Genomic DNA, 27,999 nt, shown 5'->3' on the forward strand with positions numbered 1-27,999 from the left:
ATGTCAAAACGTGTTAACAAATATGAAGAATACAGTTAGACAGGGGTCATTAAAAATCGAGCGAGCTTGGTCAAAGTCGTATATTTTTTGTTTATTATCAATTAATTATTGTTTTAAGTAGTGTTTACTGATAATCAATGTAATCAGGACATTGTAAATGGTGTGAAAAGTGAAATCCATCGTCATTTTATTATGGAGTTTCATTATTCCGATCTTTGTCTACCGACTGACCATCTTCTGACTGGTATGTAAACATTTACGAATAAAAATCGATATTCTTACGATATTTGTTTCAGCGTTCCTCATAGAGAATTATTATAAAAATAGGCAATTTTATGCATGGTCGCATTTAGTTTTTTGTCGGTCTCCAAGACCCAGCAAATGGTATGAAGCAAAATTATATCTTGCTATGGTAAATGTCTTTACATAGATATTTATAAACAATTATAACCTTAGTTGATCAAAATAAGGACGATTATGTAAGAAATATTGTTGATTGCAGCTGATATAATATTTATCTTCTTTTCCCACTTACCTTCTGAAGATTTAAACTAAAGAGTTTAATTGCATCTGGTCTATTTATTTAATTAACTTTAATACTCCTTAATCATTAGTAAAATTTGTTATACAAAATGTATGATGTTGGGATCATCATTCCTTTTAAATTTGTTTAGTTCTAAGGAATGATCTGCTATGCCAATTTAATTGGTATTTTTTTACCAGATGTCTTCTGTATTTTTTTTAATTTATGTATGCTAAGATATTCGGCAGCCTTACCCACTAGATACTCTCCCAAAATAAAAATTATGTTATAACTATCATGGTAAAACTGGTTATGTTTGTCTGTCTTAGATCCGTATGCAGCCGAGTTCACCCCTCAGTATATGATTCCCAACCACAATGCAGAGTATGAGGTACGAAGCAGTGTCCTAGTGGATGGAGGAGATAGATTCGGAGTCTCCGCAGTAGTTTTCGACAAGTTCGAAGAGTTAATATGGATGGGAAATCAAGGTGTAAGTAGTTGGTACTGTATAGTACTTTACTTTGCTAATTATTACTTTTAAATGCACTATTATTTACTTCAGAGGAAATTCTAAAGTCAATAAATCTTAGTTTCAAGATTCCCTGTGAGTTTTTCCTGTTGAATCATTTTATCCCACTTTATTATGTTATTGAGATCTCTCAACGAACATCAAATAGTGTAGAAATAAGGATTTATTTCGTGTTCCTGTTTACAAGAAAGAGAAATGTGCCATTGAACTCAAATATGTAAATTTTGTGTATGAATGACAAAGAAAGATTTTTAAAGCTGCACAGGGGCTTATAAATAATGCATTCTTTTTACAACTACCTACAAAGTGAAAATGTATCATTCAATATTCCATTATTCATTAAAGTAGTTGTTTACTGACCACAATCACTGAAACAGATTTTTTTAAACAATTTAAATATTTCTTTATGTAGGGTCATGTGACCTCATATTACGGACCGAGCATGCAAAAATACACATCATTCCAAGTACATGAGTCAGAGGAAGTAAGGGACATAATCACAGTCGAACAAGGCATCTACGCTTTGACCAAGACCGCTCTACGTCACCAAATTAGAAGAGGCATCCCTAAAAATACCTATAGGTAAGAATTGAAAATAAAATTATATATTTCTTATGTTTAAATTATTGTTTTACTAGCTTTAACTCACGGCTACGCTTGTGTGAAATTCAGTTTGTCACTGATTCTATTCTGATATAATGTAATGTCTGTTGAATAAACAAAACAATAGGGCGACAGCATCGCTACTAACGCGCGTTAGTCGCTTTTGCAACGCAGTACAGAAGTGATGCCAACGCACTACTAACGCGCTACAGCAGCCCATCTGCATCGCTACAAAAAGTCGCCGTGGGCAAGGGCCCTAAAGTTTCACCAAGACCAAGGCTGGTTTTAGTGTCACGCGGACCGTCCAGTGCGGATCCGCTCCACACAGCCGATCTGTATAAACTTCGAGGGAGCGTTTAAGAGTAATGCGGTTTGCAGGAACCGCTCGCTCCCTAGCAGTTCATACAGATTGGCTGTGCGGAGCGATCCGCATTCCGCACTGTCAGTCCGCGTAACACTAAAACCAGCCCAAGATATTAAGGCACCAAAGCACGACACTTCTTCATGTTCACGATGTTCGTCTGTTTTAAAAGTATTATCGCAATCTCTTTCAGGTCAGACAACATGACAGACATGCAATGTCTTTACCAAGTAAGCACTACAAAACTCTTGATGGGAGGACACCAAGATAAACTGCTTGAGTTGGATCTCACTAAAATGAAGGATACAGTCATTGTAAGTATAGTTACAATATAAAGTTTGATGCTGTTTTGATCATCATCCTTATATGGGATTTGATTTAGAAATTATTTTTGTGTTGTCATTAAGGGCCATATTTCTGCAAAACTTCAATCCATTGGGACCTCTTGTAACATGACACACTCGATTCAGCCAAATGACGTCCACTGCTGGACAAAGGCCTCACCCAAGGATTTCCACAACAACCGGTCTTGCGCCGCCCGCATCGAGTTACCTCCCGCGACCTTGCATAGTGCCCTATGAAAAAAAATTGTAACCAATGAAAGACTTGAGATGAAAATCTCACAGAACTTTTATATCTATATCTATAATAAAAGCGAAAGGTCACTGATTGACTGACTCACTCATGATGAAATCTCAGAAACTACTAGTGCTATGAGTGTCAAATTTTGCATGGGGGTTCCTTTTACAACGTAGGTGCTCACTAAGACGGGATTTTGCAAAATTCAACTCCTAAAGGGCTAAAACGGGATCCACGCGTACGAAGTCGTGGGCGGCCGCTAGTCATAACATAATAGTTTTAAGTTTCTTTATTATTATTTTCCAGCCTATCCAAGAAGAAGGTTGCGCCGTGCTCCGTAGCGGTGGTGGATCTCTTGTAGCCTGCGGTAGCGCTGACGGAATGGTGGCCCTTCGCGACATAAGGACGCCTAAAGCGGCCGAGCATACGTTTAGAGCACATTCGGCTTGCCTCTCAGACCTGGACATGCAAGGTGACCTGTTGATCACTTGTGGATTCACACAGTCGTGAGTATTTGAGGGATGCATTTAGTTTTGACAATGTTTGAAAGACGTGGGTTTGAGTGAATTATGATTTTTTCTGATTCTAGATGTTATACATCATAATACAGGTGAATTTTTTGAGCTTATCTCTTTTTTGCTGTGCGTAATAAATTCCCAGAATAAAATTAAAACCAATTCGCGTGAAGATACGGTAGTGTTTTCAACGACAAATATTTCTATTAGTGCTTTTGAAAAGCCTACTTGCATGAATAAAATGAGATTTATTCAGAAGACAAACGCCCGTTTTCACCAACGATGCTTGCTTAAGTGAGCAAATCGAACGCACAGCGTTGAATAGAGCTCTGTGATTGGTTCGTTTGTCACCCTGTGCGTCCACGCGCACTGTGAGACCTCATAGTGATGTTTGTGAATACGCGCGTGAGACTCACTATTTTATCGTTTCTCAGACATGTTATAATTAACACTGTACGTACATACAGCATAATATAATTATAAACAGTCCAATTATATGTCTATTGGTACCTGTTTTGCTTGATCCTCATTTGACCCTTAAATTTTGTATTCAGATCGGGTGGAGCGGTAGCGGAGCCATACGTTGTAGTGTGGGACGTCCGCTGCCTTCGCGGTATGAACGCAGCGGGCGGGGGGGCGTGGTCTCTCCAGACCCGCTCCCCTCCCCTCTTGCTTCACTTCCTACCCGCGTTCTCGGGCAGAGCGGTCGCGTTGTCGGCCGATGGTCACGTGGCATTGCTGCATCTTAACGCGCCTGACACTGAGAACCAGTCGGTATTCCAGGTGAGATGATACTTTAGTCATTAAGCTTACATTGCAGGAGAATGCCTCAAAGCTAGAAGCCAATGGAGGATTTGGCTTGGACGCTCTATGCTGGCCAGACAGGATATACAAACATCAGGCTTCCCCAACCATTGTCCCTTAGTAACTTTCTGCGACATTCACAGAAAGACTGAAGGTGGTCATACTCGTAATCTAGTCTGCCGCATACGCATAATCTAGTATCCAACGCCCGTATTCACAAAAGATGCTTAAGTGAATCAGCAAATCGAACGCACAGCGTTGACCCTGTGCGTCCACGCGCACTGGGAGACCTCATAGTGATGTTTGTGAATACGGGCTTTAGTGTGGGACGTCCGTTGTCTTCGCGGTATGAACGCAGCGGGTGGGGGGGCGTGGTCTCTCCAGACCCGCTCCCCTCCCCTCTTGCTTCACTTCCTACCCGCGTTCTCGGGCAGAGCGGTCGCGTTGTCGGCTGACGGTCACGTGGCATTGCTGCATTTGAATGCGCCTGACACTGAGAACCAGTCCGTATTCCAGGTGAGAATAATTTAGACATTAAGTTTCCATTGCAGGAGTATGATCCTCTCAAACTTATTAGAGGCTAGAGGAATTGGCCTAGACTCCCCACGCTGACCAGACGGGTTGTACAAATATCAGGCCTCTCTTGGTCGCCTTTTGTCCCTTAGTCGCTTTCTACCACATCCACGGAAAGGTGGTCATAATAAAATTTATAGTCTACTAGCTGACACTACACTACGCGACTACTTTGGTTTTACCTATACAAATATCTCGGTGTGAGCCGGCGCTGCCTTCGTGGTATGAACGCAACAGCAACAAGAACACATCGGGGTGTGTGGTCGCTCCAGACACTGTTCGATGTTCGCATATTTATCTCATCGCCTCTTGCATGGTCTTATTCTACTCTCCTGACAACCAAGGTTTAACCAACATAATCATGCATCTATGGGTCCTGTGAGTCCTCTAATTTACCATCGTTTCAGCCAAATGACGTCCACTGCAGGACAAAGGCCTCCCCCAAGGCTTTCCACAATGCACGGTCTTGCGCTGCCCGCATCCAGGCTCTTCCCGCGACCTTTACCAGATCATCGGTCCACCTAGTAGGAGGCCGGCCCACGCTACGTCTTCCAGCCCGTGGTCGCCACTCGAGAACTTTTCTGCCCCAACGGCCATCGTCTCTACGAGCTAATTTACCATAGGCAAATAGATCTTTGGGAGATCTAAGGTTTGCATTTGTCTTTTCTTGGTTATAGGTCGACACGCACAGTTCGGTGTGCAGCGTGATGGACGTGTCTTCCACCAGCCAAGCGCTCGCGTTCGGGGACCAGGCTGGCCATCTCCATCTGTTCTCGCCGCAGCACAACCACGAGCCCGTGTTCAATAACTTTTCAAGGTAACATTTTAATTTTAGTTTTTTTTTTTCAACTTAGCAAATAATATAATAATAATAAAATCAGTTATTTGCCAGAATACGGTCACAAATGGTTATAGAGAGAAGTTTCCATCATATTCTATCGTACATACGATGTGAAAATATTACAATTATATTATATTCTTATGTCCTGGCAATTATTGTACTTCTAAGTGATGACAATAAGTTTAATCAAAATAAGTCCAGTTGTTTTTGCGTTAAGTAGTCACAAACACTCATGATTACGCGTTTATTCGCGTTATTGAATTATGTTTCACAATAATCGCACTTCTGTTACACTCTATTTTTGAAAAATAATAATAAAAATTTACTAAATGTATTTTTTNAAATTCGCGTAAAAAACGGTAGTGTTTTCAACTACGAATATTTCTATTAGTGCTTTTTAAAAGCCTACTTGCATGAATAAAATGAGTTTTATTCAGAAGACAAACGCCCGTATTCACCAACGATGCTTGCTTAAGTGAGCAAATCGAACGCACAGCGTTGAATAGAGCTCTGTGATTGGTTCGTTTGTCACCCTGTGCGTCCACGCGCACTGTGAGACCTCATAGCAATGTTTGTGAATACGGGCGTGAGGCTCACTATTTTATCGTTTCTCAGACATGTAATAATTAACACTGTACGTACATACAGCATAATATAATTATAAACAGTCCAATTATATGTCTATTGGTACCTCTTTTGCTTGACCCTAAATTGACCCTTTGTATTCAGATCGGGTGGCGCGGTAGCGGAGCCATACGTTGTAGTGTGGGACGTCCGTTGCCTTCGCGGTATGAACGCAGCGGGCGGGGGGGCGTGGTCTCTCCAGACTCGCTCCCCTCCCCTCTTGCTTCACTTCCTACCCGCGTTCTCGGGCAGAGCGGTCGCGTTGTCGGCTGACGGTCACGTGGCATTGCTGCATTTGAATGCGCCTGACACTGAGAACCAGTCGGTATTCCAGGTGAGATTGTACTTTAGTCATTAAGTTTCCATTCCAGCTGACAGCTCGCTTTGAAGGAGCTAAGTCAAACTATGTGACCTAAAAATCTGACTTGCCCCCCCTAGGCCAGAAGCTGGGTATGACTTGCCCCCCCACCTCCCTTTGGCTAGAAGCTGAGTACGCCCATGTCTCAAACTTACTAGAGGCTAGAGGAATTGGCCTAGACTCCCCACACTGACCAGATGGGTTGTATAAATATCAGGCCTCCCTTTCTCGCCTTTTGTCCCTTAGTCGCTTTCTACGACATCCACAGAAAGACTGAAGGTGGTCATACTCATAATCTAGTCTGCCGCATACGCATAATCTAGCATCCAACGCCCGTATTCACAAAAGATGCTTAAGTGAATCAGCAAATCGAACGCACAGTGTTGACCCTGTGCGTCCACGCGCACTGGGAGACCTCATAGTGATGTTTGTGAATACGGGCATTAGTGTGGGTCGTCCGCTGTCTTCGCGGTATGAACGCAGCGGGCGGGGGGGCGTGGTCTCTCCAGACCCGCTCCCCTCCCCTCTTGCTTCACTTCCTACCCGCGTTCTCGGGCAGAGCGGTCGCGTTGTCGGCCGATGGTCACGTGGCATTGCTGCATCTTAACGCGCCTGACACTGAGAACCAGTCAGTATTCCAGGTGAGATGATACTTTAGTCATTAAGCTTACATTGCAGGAGAATGCCTCAAAGCTAGGAAGCCAATGGAGGATTTGGCTTGGACGCTCTATGCTAGCCAGACAGGATATACAAACATCAGGCTTCCCCACCCATTTGTCTCTTAGTAACTTTCTACGACATCCACAGAGAGACTGAAGGTGTTCATACTCGTAATCTAGTCTGCCGCATACGCATAATCTAGTATCCAACGCCGGTATTCACAAACGATGCTTGCTTAAGTGAATCAGCAAATCGAACGCACAGTGTTGACCCTGTGCGTCCACGCGCACTGGGAGACCTCATAGTGATGTTTGTGAATACGAGCTTTAGTGTGGGACGTCCGTTGTCTTCGCGGTATGAACGCAGCGGGCGGGGGGGCGTGGTCTCTCCAGACTCGCTCCCCTCCCCTCTTGCTTCACTTCCTACCCGCATTCTCGGGCAGAGCGGTCGCGTTGTCGGCTGACGGTCACGTGGCATTGCTGCATTTGAATGCGCCTGACACTGAGAACCAGTCGGTATTCCAGGTGAGATTGTACTTTAGTCATTAAGTTTCCATTGCAGGAATACAAACCTATCTAATTTTACAGACAGAAGTAAATGTAGAATTTGGCCTAAACTCCCCAGTGGTGTAGGTGTAGGTGCTGTCCAGAGGGGTTAGGCAACTGTTGCAATCTGCCGGCGCCATAGGCAACATTGACGTTACCAACAAAGATACAAGACGCAAATGGATATTTGGCCTAGACTTCCTGCACTCTGCTGCTAGATAGGGTTGATGTTCGCATATTTTTGTCCATTAGTCGCTGTTTATGACTTCCATGAGAAGAGCAAGGATAGTCATAATCTACTCTGCCAGAGCCCATTGCTACGCTAGGCTACTAACAAAGATACATGACCCTCTATTTACCAGAAGCAAATGAATCTTTGGCCTATACTCTTTTTTCTCTTCCTCGCCATATGCTTTAGGGAGGCCAAATGCTCGCGTCTAAAGCCTTGATCACACGTACCGAGTAATCGGGCGAGACAGTGCTCTCGGCCGAGTACTCGGTGTGTATGAACATTACGCGAGTATGTGACTCGCTCACCCAACTCTGTCTCGCCCGTTTACTCGGTACGTGTGATCAAGGCTTTATTTCCCTCTTACACCCTGGAAAAAAAAAACTGATATTTTAAATAGATTAGAAGCCCATCGAATCGCACCAATCTCATACCTACTATTTGTAGATTCGTATTCAATTGTATTAGTATAAAATTCTTGTTTTAAGGTCGACACACACAGTTCGGTATGTAGCGTGATGGACGTGTCTTCCACCAGCCAAGCGCTCGCGTTCGGGGACCAGGCTGGCCATCTCCATCTGTTCTCGCCGCAGCACAACCACGAGCCCGTGTTTAATAACTTTTCAAGGTAATAATTTTTTTTAGCTAAAGCATCCCCCTTTTGTATGGCTTTTGCAGATTAAATTTATCGAAGAACACGTGACTAAAGTATTGGAAGTCCGATACGAAACACTATAGCTGCATTAGGTGACATTTTTCAACATCATCATCATTCATTAAGTCTCCACTAGCCCTTATTAGTAGTTAGTACAGCAGTAGGAGGATGGCCCTCACTAATTTATCAGAAGCAAATGGACAATTTGGTCTACATTCCACACTATTATTTCGCATATTTCTTCTTAGACATCAACGAAAAATAGGTTCAGACTTCAGAGTTTACTAANTTTACTAAATGTATTTTTTGTGTCTTTCAGAGCAACAGAATTCGCAGACCAAGTAGTAGGCTTGCCGTTCGCCAACTTTAACGACACAAACTTCCAGTATTCGTCAGTTCCACTGCCGCAGCTTTCATCTGGTCCAAAATGGTTTAACGTACTCCCCGAAGAATTCTTCAAAAGGAATTTCAGGTCAGAAATTTTTATATCATACCAACAAAAATCATCAAGAACTCATGTGGTTTAAGTTGAAGAATCATTAATTTTGTAGGAGACCAAAGCCAGTGGATGCAGAAGTGCTCAAAACAATGAAAATGCAAGGACCTATAGGATATGCACCAAACCCTAAGACTTTTAAAAGGAATCAGGTATAACATAAATTAAGAACTAACATGTCTGTGTTTCTAGATAAAGGAACTGTTCCTTNAGTTTCATTGCACCTTTTGGCCTTGGTAATATTGGTTTATTATGCCTTTTTGGTACTTCAAACTATTTCGTCTATGGTTTGGGCAAGTTGTATTTTAACTTCATTCAGCATGCATTGACTGCTAAATTGTTATGTTACCACAATCATATATTTTTGTATTACATTTTTAGATGCCGTACGTAGAAGATAATTTTGAAGATTTGAACGCAGCGAAACTAAACGAAAGTAAATACAGCCCACAACCAATTCCCAAGCATTATCAGAAGGTGAGCACTTTTTAGAATACTAGAGTACTTTAAAGCCGGGTGTAAAGCGTAATGGAATGTATCGTGTAATCTAATGGAAATAGTACGGGCACCACATGTAATGCTCGTAGAGCCGTCCACACGTAGAATTCGTGTTACATTACACATTACACTCGGCTTTAGTAGTGGAGGACTGGAGATATATCTCCACTTTGGGACATCAAGCTGACAAAAGTTGACAACAAAGATGTGTTGCGATCTTTGTGGCTACTTTGGGTGTTGCGAACTATTTGACGCTGACTGTAACTTATCAGGCTTTTGTTACTGTTATAAAATATTGACAATTTGTGAGTCTCACCATCTCTATTTATTATTTTCAGGTTGAGTTACGATACAATAAACACGGACCTAATGATATTGACTTGGAGAATTGTAACAAAACGGGCTTTCCAGGGATCGAAGCTACATTACCAAATTCGTATTGTAATTCAATGCTTCAGGTAAATATTTCCTCAATCTCATTTACAAAGAAAAATAAACACATAAGTACCTACCCTCTTTTTTTACAAAAACGAAATTAATTTTAATTTTGTCTTTTTCTATCACAGTGCTGTGGAAATGGTACGGAAAGATAATACTAACACCCGATACAGTTGATTTTTTTAAGTAATTAAAAAAAATAATTAAAACTAGCATTTATCTTTAGTGAATAAAAGTGAGCTTTTTTAAAATTGCAGGTCCTTTACTACACACCCCCAGTCAAGTCTACACTATTAGCTCACACATGTGCTAAAGAATTTTGCCTTAGCTGTGAATTAGGTATGTTTATTGCCTTCTAAAACGTTTCAGATTTAAGTTCGTAAAATATCCGCATGCCATACGATCGCGGTCGGGTTTTAACATTTAGAAATCGATTTATTCGATCTAACATGCGCTTTGTAATTTTTTTTATGAAATAATCTTTTCGATCACTAAATAATTTCCTTTTCATATACCTATTCTGAGACAACCGAAATGATAGATTGCATTATACGAAGGCACGAATGAAAAATAACGAACGAATGATTTCAAACTAGCATTCACTCATTCAAATCATTCATTCAACTTTATTGCAGCGACATACCATCACCATCTTATGATTTCGAAAGTCTTTTGTTTCGCCTCTCCTTTACAGAGATCCTCTGTTATGTTTTTAAAGTTCAAAATGCAATCTTGTCCAGGGTTCTTATTCCGAATGCTGGATACGTCTGGCGGCGCAGCGTGCCAAGCGAATAACTTCCTTCGGGCGTTCCGAACGGTGCCTGAGGCTGCGGCTTTGGGTCTCATACTGCCAGACCGCGGGCCGGCGCCTCGGGCTGACTTGATAGCGCTTATACAGGTATATGTCTTGATCATTGGTGGTTAAAAAAATATAACGTATTTTCTATTGTTAGTAAGTCGTCGTCCCGATGAGCCACTTTGAACGTCCATGGCAAATAACTAAGTGGTATTAAAACTAAAGCCTGGTCCGTGAGCACGTAGAATTTTGTCCAATGACCCCAAGCTACCCATCCTTATCGCTCGCGCGTAATTATATTGCTGTCGCGACTGTGCGACGGGTGCCCGCAGTGAGTGTGCGAGTGCGACAGCAACATAAATACGCACGAGCGATAAGGATGGGTAGCTTGGGGTCATTGGATAAAATTCTACGTGCTCACGGACCAGGCTTTAATTTCTAACTAACGTTAAACGTTTGTTGCGAGTCAGGAATTTAACATTTTTCGCAGTTTTTGTATCAAAATAACATTCTGCTTGACACTGGTGACTTACTGTCGAAGATTTCAAATCAAATAATATCGTTGACGTAATCGTCTGAAACTACACGTGTTTTGAGTAAACTTCTCACTTTACTATCCTCAGTCAATAATTTAATTATTGCATTTTTTCCAGAGCTGGAACCGCTTCATCCTCCACCAGATCCACTACGAAATACTAGAAACGCGAAAGAAAGAGAAGGAGCTAGCGATACTAACGCAAAACAGTAGTCCGCCGAAAGCGCGGGTTGCCAACGCGAAGCAACCGAGAAGTTTGGCAACGCCGCACATGAATGGACAATATACTGCAGAGGAGTATCAGTACACGGAGTTAGAGTTCCTAGGACCGTCTACGGAGTTTGAACCGGAGGAGTTTGGGAGGGAATTGAGGGAGGATGGGTGGCAAGCGAGAGAAGAGGGTAAGTGTTTTTTTTTACAAGTTTTGACCATGTTTCTTTTCGGAAACCAATGTAGAAATTGATCTACACTCTTGTTTTTTTTTATGCATAACAAGTCAGATATTTAACCACAATCGCACCTGATGTTAAGTGGGATGCAGTCTAGGATTGTACATATCTGCCTTGTAAGGGCATATTTACTCTCGCCTTGAAAACGCCTGGATTATAGTCTCAGTTATAACCTCAGTTGTTACAATTCATACAATGTAAGGAATAATAGCCTTCCAGTTTAAGATACTAGTAAACATATAGCCCACATAACAAGAATAATAAATAATAATACTCATAAGTTCTTTTATATTTTTTTATGCAGCAATATTTGGGCTTCCAGATTTTTTAGGTATGTCTAGATGATGTATAGAACCTTATAGTCTTTTTCACCTAAGATGATCCGTATGACGTTTCGAGTTTGAAAGATTTAGAGATGTCACATAACTAAACCATAGCGATTTATCTATCAATTTTTTTCGAATAGTTAGTAAAACCTACTTTTAGAGAAATATTTTGTATAGGTGTTATTTAACAAAAAACATGTTTTTTTAATTACAAATATTATTGTAACAATTTTTTATTGATAATATTCAAATTTCATGGTTCGTGTTAAAAAAAACGACTCCTAAAAAGTACTGGTTCTGTTTCTTTAAATTAAAAACTATTAATTTATTTTCAATGCGTTTATTAAAGTCAATAATCGAAAAATATAGTTGATTTTTGTGATTTTTTTAATAACTAAATATTCACTGCAATCGATTAATGAACTGCGGAAATAATCGATTTTATTATACAAGAAATACCCCAGCACTAAATCTATTCCGTTTCACACATTGCGTACATTAAATAAAAAATATTTTTACATCGTATTTAATTAAAATATAATCAATAGACTCAGATTTTACTATATATTTCAAGACAAGTAGTTATTTTTTATTTTATTATACTGCTAATAAAATTCAAATATTTTTTCAAAAATATTCTGCATATGTAGTATGCGTAATATGGATAACCTTGAAGTGTCATACGGATCATCTTACGTGAAAAAGACTATAGTATAGAATCAATAAAATTTATTTATATTTATTGTGTAGAATGTAGCCCTATAACACAATAGTTATAACGCTTGAATAACTTTCGATGTTGAGAACATCAGCTGTCAATAAAGAATGACGAATTTACTCAATGTATTCTGTACTTTATTTGTGTTAGTTTTGGTTTAGATTGCCGTAGTGACAATTTCATTGAATTTTAAATACAACCGTATAGACATGACCTGTTTCTAGGGGCAGTTGAGACAGAACCAGTAACGAATTGTGAGAACCACGAGCTTCCAAACAATCGTCACGTCGGACGTGAGGAATCTGAGATATCGCACTTGTTCGCCATTGGACGCAACCAGTTGAACAGGTGTCTGAAGTGTAACAAAGAGGTAAGTACGCAAATCTGTCGTTGTAACGAAGTATACAGAATACATTAGCATTGCGAATACAGAGAAAAGAGAAGTGCGCGTACGCCAGCCGTATAAATCAGTCTGTTTCTCGCATGGTATTTATGAACTGTCATACTGTTGTAGAATCTATTGATCAAGTTCGATAATATTTTTTTTCTTTGTGTATTTTCTGCCCTATGGCAATCTGTTCGAAAACAATTAAGCCACTTGTTTGGCTGGAGCTGCATGTCCTGAGTTTTAGGTTGTCTTCGAGAGCCAATCAATTGCTGAACTTTTTCCAGCAAACTCTTCCTGACTCAGTCTAGAAATCTTTGGGCGAGTCTGGGAATGCTTTGTCTTTTCAGTCGATTATCATTGTACTGTAGTCCACCTTCTCCACTTAAGGCCAAGTTCGATAATATGCACGATTTGATTCTGCTATTCATTGACATATACAACAAAGAAACGAGCTATTTGAACATTGAAATAGTTACAGAATGCAACGGGCATAATACACGTGGGTCGGCCTTCCGCGAACTGTTAAAATTAAGCCAATCACAGGCGTTTATTGTGTGCATGCACTGTCGTGCTAGTCACGATCAAAATCACGGTTGCCAGGGTCAAAAATACAAATGAATGAGTGTCATAGCTCACGACCTAACTAACGAGTCAGTACTATCATCATCGGTTGCCCAACACATCCTGATGGATGCGCTTCATATTATTCTGTGGCTCGACTTTTGCCTGGCGCGGCAGCCAAATAAAAAGCCTAACAAAAGCCGGACAGGCCGGACAAGACCGTAAAAAGCCAAACATGTCCTATGTCACCTATAACAGTCGTGAGTAACTCATGTAACCATTAACATCATCTTTTTAAATTCTGTAGTGCACCTAGAAATGAAATTCAAACCGTATTACAGGAAGAACGCGAATCAGTAGTGTTAGCGTGCGCGCTCCAATACCCAACGGGCGCGCCGCGCGAAGGTGGCGACACGCGCGGCGGCTTCGTGGAACTAGTGCGGGCGTCACTTGCGGCAAGACGTAGTACGCCGGCCTGGTGCGAGCACTGTTCGCGGTTCACGCCTACCACGCAGCGAGGACGCATCGTGAGGTGAGTTAAAGGATAGTGCTAGTCAGTCACACACTCACTGCGGGCGCGCGTCGCACAGTCGCGACAGCAATATAATTACGCGCGAGCGATAAGGATGGGTAGCTTGGGGTCATTGGACGGGATTCTACGTGCTCACGGACCAGGCTTTAGTACCAACATATCATCATCTTCAGCCACAAGCGGCGGCTTCGTGGAACTAGTGCGGGCGTCACTTGCAGCAAGACGTAGTACGCCGGCCTGGTGCGAGCACTGTTCGCAAATAATGCAGGCAAAAGACCCTCTCCAATCCACCAGAGGCCAATGGAAGATCGGTTCACGCCTACCACGCAGCGAGGACGCATCGTGAGGTGAGCTAGTAGATAGTACCAACGTATCATCAGCCACAAGCGATGGCTTCGTGGAACTAGTGCGGGCGTCACTTGCAGCACGACGTAGCACGCCGGCCTGGTGCGAGCACTGTTCGCGATTCACGCCTACCACGCAGCGAGGACGCATCGTGAGGTAAGTGGTCTTATNTGGTGAAGTCAGAAAATTGATATCTTCATATTAATTATTTTAATTTTCATACAAATCGGATTTTATAAAATTTATTATGTATGAAAATTTAAAAAATTAAAATGATAATATCAAATTTCTGACTTTCACCATACCATTTATATGCCCATGTTAACATGGGCTAGTGTCGGCTCATATACCCATTTACCTAACACCCTGTAGAACCTTAGTATAGAATTAATACAATTTATTTATGTAGATTGTGTAGAATGTAGCCCTATAACACAATTCGATGTTGAAAACATAAGCCGTCAATAGAGAATGACGAATTTACTCAATGTATTCTGTACTTATTTGTGTTAGTTTTGGTTTAGATTGCCGTAGTGACCATTTCTTTGAATTTAAAAAACAACCGTATAGACATGGCCTGTTTCTAGGGGCAGTTGAGACAGAACCAGTAACGAATTGTGAGAACCATGAGCTTCCAAACAATCGTCACGTCGAACGTGAGGAATCTGAGATATCGCACTTGTTCGCCATTGGACGCAACCAGTTGAACAGGTGTCTGAAGTGTAACAAAGAGGTGAGATTATTTATGTTAATAATTCTAACAAGCTCTATTATCTGTTCGATTCTGTTATTCATGTAACCATAATTTATGTGGGTATAGCAAATTAAAACCGTGTGATAACGACAGTGAAATATGGCCCGAACACCATGGGCACAGAGTGTATTATATTTCATGAACTCTAGTTCTCGTATTAATTTGTGTGTATCGATCCCGCGTCACCAAGTATTAATGAATCGCGCATATTACCATGCCTACGGCATTGGCAGTAATTTATTTTATTGCACAATGTCTTATCTAATCTGCTCTATTACATTTCTGCATCTAGCACGGTGTCCTGCGTCTGTGATAAATACGGTGCTCTTAGTAGACGCGTAGTAACTAAGGTTCTTCGTCACACCGCGAAGTAGCGTTTCGCATTGCCTTTGCCGCTGAAGTCAACGAACTTGTATTATCCGTGCACGCAATTCAAAACTCAATCTGTATTGCAGGAAGAACGCGAATCAGTTGTGTTAGCGTGCGCGCTCCAATACCCAACGGGCGCGCCGCGCGAAGGTGGCGACACGCGCGGCGGCTTCGTGGAACTAGTGCGGGCGTCACTCGCAGCAAGACGAAGCACGCCGGCCTGGTGCGAGCACTGTTCGCGATTCACGCCTACCACACAGCGAGGACGCATCGTGAGGTGAGTTAAAGGATAGTGCCAGTCAGTCACACACTCACTGCGGGCGCGCGTCGCACAGTCGCGACAGCAATATAATTACGCGCGAGCGATAAGGATGGGTAGCTTGGGGTCATTGGACGGGATTCTACGTGCTCACGGACCAGGCTTTAGTACCAACATATCATCATCTTCAGCCACAAGCGGCGGATTCGTGGAACTAGTGCGGGCGTCACTCGCAGCACGACGTAGCACGCCGGCCTGGTGCCAGCACTGTTCGCGGTTCACGCCTACCACGCAGCGAGGACGCATCGTGAGGTGAGTTAAAGGATAGTGCTAGTCATTCAGTCGTGCCATCATCATTACCTATGCTCGGTGGCTTCGTGGAACTAGTGCGGGCGTCACTTGCAGCTGGACGTAGCACGCCGGCCTGGTGCGAGCACTGTTCGCGGTTCACGCCTACCACGCAGCGAGGACGCATCGTGAGGTAAGTGGTCTTATAGGTTAATGCAGGCAAAAGACCCTCTCCAATCCACCAGAGGCCAATGGAAGATCGGTTCACGTCTACCACGTATTGCGGACGCATCATGAGGTGAAGTGACATTGCATAGGTTTACCAGAGGCAAAATGGCAGATTTGACCTACGCTACGAGTTGGGGTTGGGGAGGCCTGATTTTCGTATATTTCTCCCTTAGTCCTATTCTACCAAAAGGTATTAAGCAACATAAGAATTTGTACAGTTCAGTTTATAATGATTTGTCTATTGTTCCAGGCTACCACCAATACTAGCCATCAACTGCGGGGGACCACACGAAAAAGCATATTGGATGAAAGGCAACCAGAAAGATGTGGTAACTAAATATCATCACCCATTTCATTCACTTGTTGTTTTCTCACCGATTATTTTGTATGTTTTACGTGTGTGAGTTGAACATTTATTTGGGAAGAACTCATAAAAGCATGTAAGACCGAGTTTTTCTCTCAGATATTTTAATTTAACGCTACGTTGGAAATAACTGTAGAATGTATGTTTTAAGTTTAAATTGAAACGAATTGGCAACTGGCACTACCCAAAATTTCGCTAGATTTTTTATTAACCTTTTCACAACCAACGATGTTTTTATTTAGGCTTTTTATACTTACCTACATGTCGTGAGCTGTATGCGCTGTCATTTTGTTCGTGGTGAAGTTACGCGATTGTTTGTTTTATTGTCGGTGAATACAGCTCATTTTCCGATAGACTTTACGACAGGGGGAGCCACCGGCGTCTACTGATACGTTAGTCGAAGTAGCGACTAGTGGAGCGGTATCTTTTATTAATGGCCGATGTTTTTTAGCCAGAAGTGGTTAGAAGGGGTGGCAGCAGTAAACCATGTCGGTACGGTTTACATTGCGCCAGGCCTGGATGCAGATTCAAGCATCCTGACAGGTAATAACGAAAGTAATACAGGGTGTGAGGGACAAGCTGGCAAAAACTTTGACAATGACCATGATTTCTTCCTGCAAAATGTCCTAAAAATACACCGAATTTAGAATAAAATCTAAGCAAGCATTATAAGTCATTCTGCCCTGCAAAACGAAATAATTCATAAACACTTTATAAAACCAACACTTTTATAAACTTTATTCTTTTTTAGAGACGGTGTTCTGAGGCCATTGTAAGTTTTTGTCAACGCGTCCGATACACCCTGTACACTATTTCAGTCTTGATCGATCTAATATGAAAATCGCAATCGTTTGAGCAATTTTGTACCCTATTTTGAATATTATTTTAGATTCATTTACAATTATCGGTAAAAAGGCAGAGAAATTGTCGAAGAAATAATTTACCGACATTGTCCTTTAGAAATCTAGTTTAGTTGGCTTACTTCGTATTTTGAGCTTTGTCAGTCATATTGCAGTGTTCAGAAGCGACATGTTATCATCAGCAAGAAAGTATACTATGTTTGGTCACAGGTGGAATATTGCTGTATTCAAAATTATGAAAGAAAACGCACATTGGGCGACAAAACGCGGCGACAGACGAGAGAGAGAAAAGCTTGTCGCGGAATCGCTACGACATAATAATATGAAATGACGGGCGCATGCGTTTTGTGGCCTCGTCTGTCGCCGCGTTTTGTCGCCCAAAGTGCGCTGTTGCTAAGAGTCTGCTCCATTAAAACAATTTAAACTATCTAACTTTCCACACGTGACCCAACATTGTATACATTGTGTGTTACAATTTGTTTTTCTACAACACCTTACACAACCATTAACCAGTAATATTGACCACCACCATGAAACACAGTCACATAACATCCCCGCTACATTATACACATTGACATTGTACCTTCTCCTGTCGCGTAGACCGGCGTCCGCATCGGCGTCGTCTAGACGGAGCGAGGCGCGCGACACGCACTGTATGTTACCGCATAGGCTGATGATCCGGCTGCAAGCTGATGGGGACGTTATCATCAATGATAAGGTGAGCTTTATGTGTGTGGAATACGGTTCAAAATATACCCCTTCTCAAGGACTTTAAGGGTATAATCCACTTCGATGTTTTTATCCACCGTCCTAAATACAGGGTGACTTTGTTATCAGTATCCAAATATTTTTAATAAGCTCGTTAGAACAATTTGACAATACAGCTTTATCATAATTATTTTTAATTATGGTATTTTTCGCAAAAAAAATAAATATTGAAAGTCTAATTCGCGGGTGCTTAAGTTTTAAAGGTTATTGCTTATTTTCGCTCACCATTATGTCTATTAAGCTTTGCAGTTAACTGTGTGTCCGTATTTTTTCAAAAACGAAGCAAATTTTCCACGTGAGTCAATTTGGAAACCGCGCGCAGCGGATGAAAATAATTAAATATGGAGAAAAAAGTTTTGTTTTCTTTACGTAAATCAATTAAGTTACTGATTCTGAGTCGATCCTGAAAATTTGGATACTGATACAAAAATCAACCTGTATAACTACATACCTAAACTTTCATAAAGATTGATATTGCTTCTAAATTCTACAGGTTTATAACTTAGCATTGTCCAACTACAACAAACCGTCCTATCAGTGACATTGACAGGGGGTGCCACCGTCAATACCGGATTGCTGGTTCCAATTTTTGCTACATTAGACAACCTTATAGTTGAACGACGGTGGCGCCTGGAGTTTGGTGGGACAGTCCAGTGTAGTTCATTTATACATATGACGTGACAGAGCATACAAGTCAGAAGCACATCTGAAGTTTCGCTGACCTTTTGACGTCACAAAAACAACCTTTCGTGCTGCTCCCATATCTCAGGAAGGAAGTGACTCAGTTATGCGCAATATATGTAATTCAGTGACATCATTTATCGTACAACATGTTGAATATTTGTCTAAAGCTTCAACCACACCAACGCGTGCAGATCGCCATCGAATGACAGGTCGCGCGACCCATGACAGTCCGCGCGGCCTGTCATTGGCCTATGATCGCGCCGTGATCCCGCCGGCGAAGGCGCTTTGGTGTGGTTGAAGCATTAATTAGTGATATACATTTTACTTTGACGAAATCTGACTAATTGCGTTCATTAATCGAAATATTTCGGTTATTCCAGACTGAACAGTCGCCTACCGATCCTCACACGCCTCGAAATAAGCCGGACAAACACAAAAAGCCGGTGACCACGCAATCGGAAGAAGAGTATACCTTACAAGCGGCAGTTGTGTGTGTAGAAGACAACCCTAAGAATCTGGTCGCGTACGTCCAAACTAATAAAGAGGACGCCCAGTGGCACCTGTTTAACGATTTAAGGTAAAATGTAGCTTGTGTCTTTTTAATATGGTTTGATATTAGATAACTGTTGTGAACGGCTACTTAGTGGCCCACGTTAGTGTGAGCAGTAGAAAGTTGATAAACTACCTGCCAGTGCAGTTTCATAAATCTAGTAATTTTCTATATTTCGTGTTCAATAACGATTGACTGAACATACACTTTCATAATTATAATTTTATTTTCGTCCTACGAGTACTATACTCATCTCACAAGTTTGCATAGAATTTTACCTATTGCTTTTACGCATTCAAGCTATCAAGTATTTCATATCGTGAGGGACAAAACGAGAATTATGCTCGTTTTCACCATCAATCCCTAATTTTTAAGTGACCCCAAAGAAAACAAAATTCCCAAGTGTTACCATAGGGGTCACCTAAAAATTAGGGATAGATGGTGAAAACGGGTACTTTATCATCAGGTCATTTAGTCTCAATTTCAGGAGGATCTTTTACAGAGGTCAAAGGGAGGATTTGACCTGCACTTTCCTACGTTCTTATGTGATGTTTTCCACAGTATCGTCCCGGTGAGTGAAGAGGAAGTGTTCCAATTCGGTACCTGGTGGAAGACTCCATGCGTGTTGTTCTACTCCACCCTGGCAGCGAGAGTCACCCCGCCCGAGGAGGCAGTGCCCTCATAGCCGACGTTTATGTATGGGCCATATAGCCAGCGGTGAGTTCACAACATACAGGGTGGAAACGATAAGTGATCTCACTCGATTATTTCTAAACTATGCAAGATATCGAAAAACTGGTTACTGATCCTGAAAGTGCTTCACGAGCTCTATCTAACGGTACCAATAATAGGTTACAAAATAAACTGGATCTATCCGAAAATTCAATGTTTCCAGCTTCCATACACTTAGTAAAACCACTTAATATTAAAAACTATACAAGCTATCCAAAAACTGGTTACTGATCCTGAAAGTGCTTCTCGAGCTCTATCCAACGGTACCAACAATAAGTTACAAAATAAACTGGATCTATCCGAAAATTCAATGTTTCCAACTTCCATACATTTAGTACTGCCACAGTCATGGCACTCATGTCTTGATAATATTATAGCAAGTAAAGCCTAGAACCAATGTTTTCCGTGAATCATTTTAAATAAGAATGCAATTTACGAGTTCATTTTATGTGTTTATTAGTTAATAAAAAAATAAAAAATGTGTGGCTGGCATACATTTAGTATGGAGGCTGAAAACATTGAATTTTCGGATAGATCCAGGTAATTATGTAACCTATTACTGATACCGTTAGAAAGAGCTCGTGAAGCTCTTTCAGGATCAGTAACCAGTTTTTCAATATCTTGTGTAATTTAGAAATAATCGAGTGAGATCACTTATCGTTTCCACCCTGTATACTTAAGTTAATAAAGCTCCCCTTTGTATCTTCTTCTTTTCGTGTCGACATCCATGTTTAAGCCATTCAGACAAACCCCCTTTATACACTAGCCGCGGACGAATGTCCAATTTAGGTCAATAATCATGGCTCTGTTTGATTGGCCCCTAAGGACACCGGGTTTCAATGGGTAATGGAGTCACGATTGTTTAGGTATGGGCCAGTCCAGGCCAGACCAGTAAGTTTACAACTTCCATGGTGAAGGTCGAAGCACCTGGATGCGGGTGACGCAGGACCGGTTGTTGTGGAAATCCTTGAAAGAGGCCTTTGTCCAGCAGTAAACGTCACTTGGCTGAAAAATACAGGGTGTTAGGTAAATGGGTATATGAGCCGACACTAGCCCATGTTAACATGGGCATATAAATGGTATGGTGAAGTCAGAAATTTGAATCATTTTATTCTTTTTAATTTTCATACAAAATACATTTTATAAAATCATTTGTATGAAAATTAAAATANCCCCCTTTGTCAGTCATATTGCAGTGTTCAGAAGCGACATGTTATCATCAGCAAGAAAGTATACAATGTTTGGTCACAGGTGGAATATGGCTGTATTCAAAATTAGGAAAGAAAACGCACATTGGGCGACAAAACGAGGCGACAGACGAGAGAGAGAAAAGCTTGTCGCGGAATCGCAACGACATAATAATTTATGAAATGACGGGCGCATGCGTTTTGTGGCCGCGTCCGTCGTGGCGTTTTGTCGCCCAATGTGCGCTGTCGCTAAGAGTCTTTGCTCCATTAAAATAATTTAAAGTCTGCCATATTTTTTTCCATAAGTGACCCAACATTGTATACCCATTGTGTGTTACAATTTGTTTTTCTTTACAACACCTTACACAACCATTAACCAGTAATATTGACCACCACCATGAAACACAGTCACATAACATCCCCGCTACATTATACACATTGACATTGTACCTTCTCCTGTCGCGTAGACCGGCATCCGCATCGGCGTCGTCTAGGCGAAGCGAGGCGCGCGACACGCACTGTGTGTTACCGCATAGGCTGATGATCCGGCTGCAAGCTGATGGGGACGTTATCATCAATGATAAGGTGAGCTTTATGTGTGTGGAATACGGTTCAAAATATACTCCTTCTCAAAGATCTTAAGGGTATAATCCACTTCGAAGTTTTTATCCACCGTCCTAATTTGTAACTAAAGCCTGGTCCGTGAGCACGTAGAATTTTGTCCAATGACCCCAAGCTACCCATCCTTATCGCTCGCGCGTAATTATGTTGCTGTCGCGCTCGCACACTCACTGCGGGCGCCCGTTCCACAGTCGAGACAGCAATATAATTACGCGCGAGCAATAAGGATGGGTAGCTTGGGGTCATTGGACAAAATTCTACGTGCTCACGGACCAGGCTTTACATACCTAAATATTCATATAGATTGATATTGCTTCTAAGTTCTACAGGGTTATAACTTAGCATTGTCCAACTACAACAAACCGTACTATCAGTGACATTGACAGGGGGGCGCCACCGTCAATACCGGATTGCTGGTTCCAATTTTTGCTACATTAGACAACCTTATAGTTGAACGACGGTGGCGCCTGGAGTTTGGTGGGACAGTCCAGTGTAGTTCATTTATACATATGACGTGACAGAGCATACAAGTCAGAAGCACATCTGAAGTTTCGCTGACCTTTTGACGTCAAAAAAACAACCTTTCGTGCTGCTCCCATATCTAAGGAAGGAACTGACTCTGTTATGCGCAAAATCTGTAATTCAGTGACATCATTTATCGTACAACATGTTGAATATTTGTCTAAAGCTTCAACCACACCAACGCGTGCAGATCGCCATCGAATGACAGGTCGCGCGACCCATGACAGTCCGCGCGACCTGTCATTGGCCTATGATCGCGCCGTGATCCCGCCGGCGATGGCGCTTTGGTGTGGCGCACTAATTAATGCAGTGATATACATAGCTTTGACGAAATCTGACTAATTGCGTTCATTAATCGAAATATTTATATAAGTCGGCCGTTTGGTGTAGTGGTTCAGAACGGACCACTATGCCGAGAGGTCCCGGGTTCGATTCCCGGCCGAGCAGAAATTGAAATGATGAATTTTAATTTCTGTGACGGGTCTGGGTGTTTTCTATGTATAATATGTATGTATTTACAAAAAAAGTATTTAAGTATGTTTATATCCGTTGTCTAGTACCCATAGTACAAGCTTTGCTTAGTTTGGGGCTAGCGGCGCAGTGTAAAATGTCCAAGGATATTTATTTATTTATTTATTATTTATTTCGTTTATTCCAGACTGAACAGTCGCCTACCGAGCCTCACACGCCTCGAAATAAGCCGGACAAACACAAAAAGCCGGTGACCACGCAGTCGGAAGAAGAGTATACCTTACAAGCGGCAGTTGTGTGTGTAGAAGACAACCCTAAGAATCTGGTCGCGTACGTCCAAACTAACAAAGAGGACGCCCAGTGGCACCTGTTTAACGATTTAAGGTAAAATGCAGCTTGTGTCTTTTTAATACGGTTTGATGTTGGAAAGCTGATGTGATGACTGAACATCTGACTTGTGGTTTGCGTAGCTGCTAAATCTATGGACTAATGTTAGAGTATTCGGTTGAGAGATATAACGATATAACAACCTTTGTTGTATCTGTGATAACCTACCTGCCAATTTCTGGCTTCTTAGGTCAACTAGTTTTCTATTATTTCGTGTTAAGTATGCGAGTGAATGAACAAATGAGTGAACTTATACTTTCATAGAGTTTTGTCTATTGGTTCTATACTCCTCTCACTTACTTTTACTCATTTAATTATGCTTGCTAAGAATTTTACCTAGTGCTTACCTACCAAGTATTCCATATCGTGAGTGATAAAAGGAGAGTAGGGGTAATCCCAACTAATATTATAAATGCGAAAGTAACTCTGTCTGTCTGTCTGTCTGTTACGCTTTCCCGCTTAAACCTCGCAACCGATTTTGATGAAATTTGGCATATAGATAGTTTGAGTTCCGGGAAAGAACATAGGATAGTTTTTATCCCGGTTTTTGAAGCAGGGACGCGCGCGATAAAGTTTTTCTGTGACAGACAAAATTCCACGCGGGCGAAGCCGCGGGCGGAAAGCTAGTTAGTTATAAAAATGTACCCTCCCTTGTTTCAAATCTTATTCTTCTGCTCTGCCTTTTTCCATTTCATTTGGCGTCGGCCCTCCTTATTCTAAGGCGCTTGTATAGTCTGTTTTTGGGTTGTCTGTTTTAATATAACTAATTTATTTCCACAGTATCGTCCCGGTGAGTGAAGAGGAAGTGTTCCAATTCGGTACCTGGTGGAAGACTCCATGCGTGTTGTTCTATTCCACCCTGGCAGCGAGGGTGACCCCGCCTGAGGAGGCTGTGCCCTCATAGCCGACGTTTATGTATGGGCCATATAGCCAGCGGTGAGTTTACAACATACAGGGTGGAAACGATAAGTGATCTCACTCGATTATTTCTAAACTATGCAAGATATCGAAAAACTGGTTAGTGGAACTGGATCCTGAAAGTGCTTCACGAGCTCTATCTAACGGTACCAATAATAGGTTACAAAATAAACTGGATCTATCCGAAAATTCAATGTTTCCAACTTCCATACATTTAGTACTGCCACAGTCATGGCACTCATGTCTTGATAATATTATAGCAAGTAAAGCCTAGAACCAATGTTTTCCATGAATCATTTTAAATAAGAATGCAATTTACGAGTTCATTTTAAGTGTTTATTATTTGATAAAAAAAATACACATTTCATATTGTGTGGCTGGCATACATTTAGTATGGAGGCTGAAAACATTGAATTTTCGGATAGATCCAGTTAATTCTGTAACCTATTACTGATACCGTTAGAAAGAGCTCGTGAAGCTCTTTCAGGATCAGTAACCAGTTTTTCAATATCTTGTGTAGTTTAGAAATAATCGAGTGAGATCCCTTATCGTTTCCACCCTGTATACTTAAGTTAATAAAGTTCCCCTTTGTATCTTCTTCTTTTCGTGTCGACAACAAACCTAGTGTCAGCCCAAAACTCCGCCACAAGAGTGGCGTTGTCAGCAGCATTCATCAAATCCTGAGTGCAGTTGGTCGGGCACTCAGGGCACGACATCAGGTGCTTCATCGACTAGGGAACAAAATCGCTCCTGCACTCCATTTTTAAGCCATCCAGACAAACCCCCTTTGTATACTAGCCGCGGACGAATGTCCAATTTAGGTCAATAATCATGGCTCTGTTTGATTGGCCCCTGAGGACATTGTTTAAGTATGGGCCATATAGTATAGCCAGCGGTGAGTTTACAACTTCCACGGACGTAGTGAGGGCAGGCCTTCAACTAGGTCGACTCGACATACGATCTGGTGAAGGTTGAATCACATGGATGCGGGTGACGCAGGACCGGTCGTTGTAGAAATCCTTGAAGGATTTTTTCCAGCAGTAAACGTCACTTGGCTGAAAATATACAGGGTGTTAGGTAAATGTTAACATGGGCATATAAATGGTATGGTGAAGTCAGAAATTTGATATCATTTTATTATTTTTAATTTTCATGCAAAATAAATTTAATAAAATCAGGTTTGTATGAAAATTAAAATAATTAAAATGAAGATATCATTTTTTTTACGTCACCATATACATACCATTTATATGCCCATGTTAACATGGGCTAAAGCCTGGGCCGTGAGCACGTAGAATTTTGTCCAATGACCCCAAGCTACCCATCCTTATCGCTTGCGCGTAATTATATTGCTGTCGCGACTGTGCGACACGCGCCCGCAGTGAGTGTGCTAGCAAGACAAAATTCTACGTGCTCACGGACCAGGCTTTAGTGTCGGCTCATATACCCATTTACCTAACACCCTGTAGAACTCGTTAACAATAATTTAGGACTTACGCCCTTTATAAACTTTTTACTTGCAAGACTGGCTTCAGAAAACTTCTGAACTACAGAATAATAACTCACTATATTCCGTTCTATAAATTCTATTGTTTTCTATTCCAGGTCTATGGGCCCATACGACATGAACGCCATGTTCTACCAACTACCGCAAGACGCACACTACGGCTACGTCCAACAGACGTATTAGCTCAAGTGATTCCAAGTAAAGTGAACTGAACAAAATGCATATTTTAACATTGTGATAGGTAGGTAAGCTAGAATTATAGATTTAAGAGAGCGAGACCCACACAATACTGTTTGCGTTCCATACGCTTGTAGTTTTATTATTTATTTAAATTATTAATTAGTAATAATAATTTTTAATACATTCAAAAGTCGTGCAACATAATAATTCACCTCAGTAGAGCAATAAAGTGTAAAATAAAATATTTTTGTTAATATTAATAATATGTTAAACGACTTTTGTAATGGCATCACAATGTTATTTTAACAATACATCATCGTTGATGTAGTCCGGGAGCCACACCCGTGAATTATCAACCTATTGAATTCACAATTTAATTATAAAAAGTGTTTTAAGAGCAATAAATTATTATTTTTATCCGTATGGAATGCAAAACGTTTAGTGTGCGATATTCTCATAATAATCCGTTGGTGATTGCGCGAGTACTGGTACGTCCATATTTTGTGATGCATGACGAGAGTGTACTTATTGGCTATAAATAATTTTATCGATGGAAGAGGCGGGATACGGAAGAATTACTTGTTTTAACGATGCACCCGGTGGGAGAATGCGACTGTTTAAGAGAACCGTTGTTATTTTGTATAATATAAGCTTAAGTGAGGCTGCGTACATTGACAAGTTTAGGTATGGGTTGTCGACCAATTGCAAAATAGTATTTTTATTTTATTTCAATGGAGGAGGCTTTTGCGTAGTATGTCTTGTTATATCTTTATTGGGGAAGTTAGTCATCTTTATCCATGTAAATTTACATTATTTATTACGTAACTGTTACTCCGTACTCCGTACATTATTACTGCTTACGTTTGCCAATTTACGATGTAACTACGTACTATAGCATTTTAGTTCAATTGAAGATTTGGAATTGTTGACAATCCTTTGCAACAGAACAATGTCAAGAGCCATACAAACAAAGTCAAATAATACACCTATTGTTGCCTTCAGATCCAAAGTGCCTGCATAACTGTGCCACAAATGCTATTTTATAAGATAAAGAAACAGTAGTATTCTCCCGCCGGTCTCAGAAGTTATAATAGCCACATGTGTTCCTAACTTAAAACTTATAAAACAGTCGACCGTATTTTAAAACGTGTGGAGGCTCAAAAATTCTTGTGGTATAGAATTTTGTTATGTTTTGTGATAGCAAACAATTTAAAAGTTAATATTGAAGAAAATATATTTTTATGATACTGTCCCCAGCATAATAATGTCCTGATGTATTTTTTTTAACATTATAACAATTTTACTGCACGTTCGACGACTTCTTAAAACAAATTCTACAAATACAACTGTTTTTAATCGAAGAGTTTGGATACAAATTATGTATCTACAAATAATTGTTACACAAAATCAGTGAAAGTTTTAAATCTCACAACATCAATGAAAGTTGTCAATCTATGTTTCTATAATGTAAGTATTTTTGCCTTGGCCTCCCGGTCTATACATTTGAAAGAGCGTGAGGTATGAAATAGAAGACCTGAGAATAGTATTCTGATGTGTTTTGGACTTTATGGAATTCTTTTAAGGCTGGAACTATTTTCATGCGCGCAGGCATAAAGCTTGTTAACCATTCTGGTAAAATAATGCTTTTTGATGCGCCGATTTAACGCGTTTAAATTTTGTTGAAAATACCATATTTAGGCACTTTAAATCCTTAAAGAACAAATTGAATAAAAATAATGCATATAAACGAATTGGCATATTTTTGTCCGGTCATAAAGTTATTATGAAATAAATTTATACATTTTGAAGTTATATTATCAATGATATTGTCAGATCATCATGTGTACAAATTTCTACAGATTTAGATAC

At 40.9% G+C, this 27,999-nt stretch overlaps 1 protein-coding gene across 1 annotated transcript; it reads left to right on the plus strand.

Annotated features, from left to right (window-relative positions):
- Window positions 1–20: 20 nt before the first annotated feature.
- PAN2 (PAN2-PAN3 deadenylation complex catalytic subunit PAN2) lies at window positions 21–27,989 on the plus strand. Its single transcript, XM_028312757.1, has 23 exons — window positions 21–244; window positions 853–1,013; window positions 1,465–1,634; window positions 2,210–2,330; window positions 2,902–3,101; window positions 3,665–3,893; window positions 8,233–8,372; window positions 8,719–8,871; window positions 8,951–9,047; window positions 9,277–9,372; window positions 9,732–9,851; window positions 10,089–10,170; window positions 10,572–10,729; window positions 11,281–11,563; window positions 11,916–11,942; window positions 12,886–13,025; window positions 13,946–14,136; window positions 16,630–16,708; window positions 17,195–17,286; window positions 21,992–22,109; window positions 23,326–23,522; window positions 24,306–24,461; window positions 26,049–27,989. Exons 1-22 carry the CDS (start codon window positions 193–195, stop codon window positions 24,427–24,429), a joined length of 3,030 nt encoding a protein of 1,009 aa, XP_028168558.1. The 5' UTR covers window positions 21–192; the 3' UTR covers window positions 24,430–24,461; window positions 26,049–27,989.
- Window positions 27,990–27,999: the final 10 nt, after the last annotated feature.

The sequence above is a fragment of the Ostrinia furnacalis genome, unplaced genomic scaffold (assembly GCF_004193835.3).
Source record: "Ostrinia furnacalis isolate ACB-3 unplaced genomic scaffold, ASM419383v2 OfSCF4105, whole genome shotgun sequence".
Classification (NCBI taxonomy): Eukaryota; Metazoa; Arthropoda; class Insecta; order Lepidoptera; family Crambidae; genus Ostrinia; species Ostrinia furnacalis.

Excerpts from the sequence above, each read along its gene's own strand:
- PAN2 (XM_028312757.1), top strand. The coding sequence starts at position 193 with ATGGAGTTTCATTATTCCGATCTTTGTCTACCGACTGACCATCTTCTG. Across the intron at positions 245-852 it reads GACTGACCATCTTCTGACTG|ATCCGTATGCAGCCGAGTTC; the intron begins GTATGTAAACAT and ends TGTCTGTCTTAG. Across the intron at positions 17,287-21,991 it reads AGATTCAAGCATCCTGACAG|ACCGGCATCCGCATCGGCGT; the intron begins GTAATAACGAAA and ends CCTGTCGCGTAG.